The sequence below is a fragment of the Aplysia californica genome, unplaced genomic scaffold (genome assembly GCF_000002075.1).
Source record: "Aplysia californica isolate F4 #8 unplaced genomic scaffold, AplCal3.0 scaffold01010, whole genome shotgun sequence".
Lineage (NCBI taxonomy): Eukaryota > Metazoa > Mollusca > Gastropoda > Aplysiida > Aplysiidae > Aplysia > Aplysia californica.
In genome coordinates this window covers 56,404-59,484 of record NW_004798280.1, presented here as the reverse complement: position 1 = coordinate 59,484, position 3,081 = coordinate 56,404, and the positions used below count along the sequence as shown (strand labels likewise).

The following is a 3,081-nucleotide window of genomic DNA, read 5'->3' as shown; positions in this document are numbered from 1 at the left end:
ATTACCACACAATGTTAAAATACATGGCATATGTGAGCACTTTATAGATGTTTTGGACACTTGAAAATATTTTCAATCGATAAAGCAGATGTTGCTCTACTAAAATAGTCCAAAATCGAAAAATCGGTTTTGGATACCAAAATCGACTTTTTAGGCTGCCGTGGTGTACCTTAAGTAGGCCTGCAGAGAACCAAACCGAAGGTCTGGCACATGTGAGGAGAGGCAAGAAACAAGGACAGGAAGGGAAGTGATTCACACACATCTATAGACTACAACATGAAATTTTTGTATGAGTGGGGTTCACGTGCTAGTTTGTGTTTCTTTCTGCTTTTCGGCCCTAACGTGGCAGCATTTTTTTCACTCTCTACTCAAGACTCATCGAAGGCTTCACTGTATGAATAAACAGGCTGTGGTGAAGGAGGAGGCAAGAACTACTAGAAACAACCAATGATTGTCACACGTCGTTGGCCTTGTGGCTAGGCTCTCAGACTCGCGACCCTGTCATCGTGAGTTTGAAACCCATCAGGGGCCCGACGTTGTGTCTTTGGGAGAAGGCACTTGACAGACACAAATGTTCCTCACTTCACCCCGGTTGGAATGGGTACCCAGCTGTAGACAGTGAAAAATCTTGTCAGATTGTTTAAATGTTTAAGTGCTTGATCAGCTGCTTGAACTTTTTTACTTCCTGCATTTCTGAAAATGTTTTTGAGTGTTCTAGGATCTGCTGGGGTTATAATTTAGATTGTGGTCATAAAAGGCATCATAGTATTCATAGCGCCTATTATTGTCGAGCGGTGATATTGGCTGTATACAGATTTTTATGTATTATACAAATATTGAGACATCAAACAAAGTATCAAGGAACTCCGCAAATTTTCTCCGACGAGATTCCCATGACTCTCGTAAAGACAACAGACAGAAACAGATCATTGATAGCTCGGTTATTGGAATAAAGATATCAAGGTGCATCCCACAATACAATGTTCTGTTTCGTTATTTTTGTTCTAGTTTTTTATTGAAAGACAAGGAGTGGCCAAGTAATAGTCTAATTTGGTCACTCTGTTCGTTCTTTAGTTTCCTCAAAATTTGGAAAATTGACTTAAAAGCGAATGTGTGATTGGTTGTGGTTTGCTCTTAGAATTCTTCCCTATCAGATTTTTATCATACTGAATTCTCCCCTCTTTTTCTTAATATGTTCCTTTTTCGTAACACCTCTAATCTATGGTACTTGTATGACTTAATTGTGTTGCAAGAGTTATAAAACTGTTAGTAAAACTTATGACTTAAAACTTGACTTAAGCTTTCGTGGAATGACTCTGACGTTTTATGTGTCACGACGGGGTGGAATCGACGCTCGTCAATTTTTTGGCATATATTATGGAGTTATTAGTGTCATCTTAAAGCCTTTCCATTTGCCTTGCTTTTGATGAAAACAATACTCATTATCTTGGATACAAGTCGAGATATAAATTACGATTGAAGGAGGTGGGGTCTCCTGGTTTCAGAGGAAAAATTAGCGAGAAAATGGCTGCCAAAGTTTAGTTATTTTCCTTTAATTTAGAGCCCATGAAAATTTACATCTTTTAAGCATTTAATCAACGTTTTTAATTAAAATCCACACTGAAATGTGTTTTTAATAGGCATAACAGGTGTTGAGCCGAAATACAAAAATTCGATAAAAATTTCCAAACCTGCGGAAAAGTGCCAGTTTCTTCACTTTCATTACTTTGACGAGCCTTTGATTTCACCACGCTGCCTCACACATATATAATATACAATAGACATATTGCATATTTATATATATATATATATATATATATAAAAATATATAATACAATGCAGACTCTCTATTACGACCTTCGATATTTAACGACATCCTCTGTATAGCAACATGGTGCCCATATATATATATATATATATATATATATATATATATATATATATATATATATATATATATCATAAATAATTTTTGGTTGCCTCTCTCTAACGATATTTTTTCCTGGTCCAGACGATGTCGTTATAGAGAGGCTGCATTGTATATTAAATATATAACAATGTTTGTCGACAGGCAGCTGAGTCTGTGCCAGAACGACAGGCAGCAGCAGGTACAGCGCAGCCATCACTACCTGAGAGAGCCCGTCCACTTCCCGCCCACCTTCCATCAGCTGCTGCCCCGGACATCGTATGAGGTAGCATCTTCTTTTTTATTGTTGTTCTTTTCTAAATAATAATAATAATAATAATAATGATAATAATAATAATAATAATAATAAAGTACACTTTTATTTGTCCCAGAAGGGCACTTTGTTTTACAATGGCAAACATACATAGATACAGAAATACTTAATTATAAATACATACATGCATAAATATATGCATAAATACACACGTCTTTTCTTTCATTTACTTATTTTTACTGTCTATCTTGGGATTGTTGCCACAGCTGAAAAATCTGCGCATTGATCTAGTAAACTGACTTATGATTTTAATCAGGAAATCACTGTCAAAAAGGAACTTCTTTTTACAAATTTGTCTAGATCTAGAGAAAGTGTCAGTGCGATGATTTTATGGCTACGAGAGCGTGATAGGGCTGCAGTGAAAGAAATACTACCGGTACTAAAATCAAGAATGATTCGAAGTGGTGTTGCTTGTTTGTGACATTCGGCATTCAAACGTGAAAATGAAGGAAACTTAGGATATACCCTGGGTAACCCTATACTCTATCGTCAAGGTACATGTCAATTCATTATTCCCAGCTTTGCCTTCTGTCAATTGTGCGATGACAAATTGATTGGATTATAGATTATAGTGACTAGCAATGGCAAGAGGAACCTGCCTTAAAACATTGCCAGCAATGGAAAGATTTATAGGCAGAGAAATCAAACAAGACAAAATCTTGGTGAAAAAAATCGGTGTTATGGGTTGTTGGCAATCTCTACAAACAAACAGGCTCCCAAATGCCATTTGGGGTCGGTGGCCTAGTGGTTAGGCTCTCGGACTCGCAACCGTAAGGTCGTGGGTTCGAATCCCGTCAAGGGCCCGACGTTGTGTCCTTGGGAAAGGCACTTTACACGAATT

General features: G+C 37.2%; 1 protein-coding gene across 1 annotated transcript in view; it reads left to right on the top strand.

Moving 5' to 3' along the window:
- The window catches only part of LOC101861168, a gene marked incomplete at its 5' end in the record, with an annotated part of 17,534 nt that overhangs the window by 8,775 nt on the left and 5,678 nt on the right, over positions 1-3,081 (top strand). Inside the window, 1 exon segment of the mRNA XM_013089659.2 lies at positions 2,072-2,192. Within this exon segment, the coding sequence (XP_012945113.1) occupies positions 2,072-2,192 (121 nt within the window).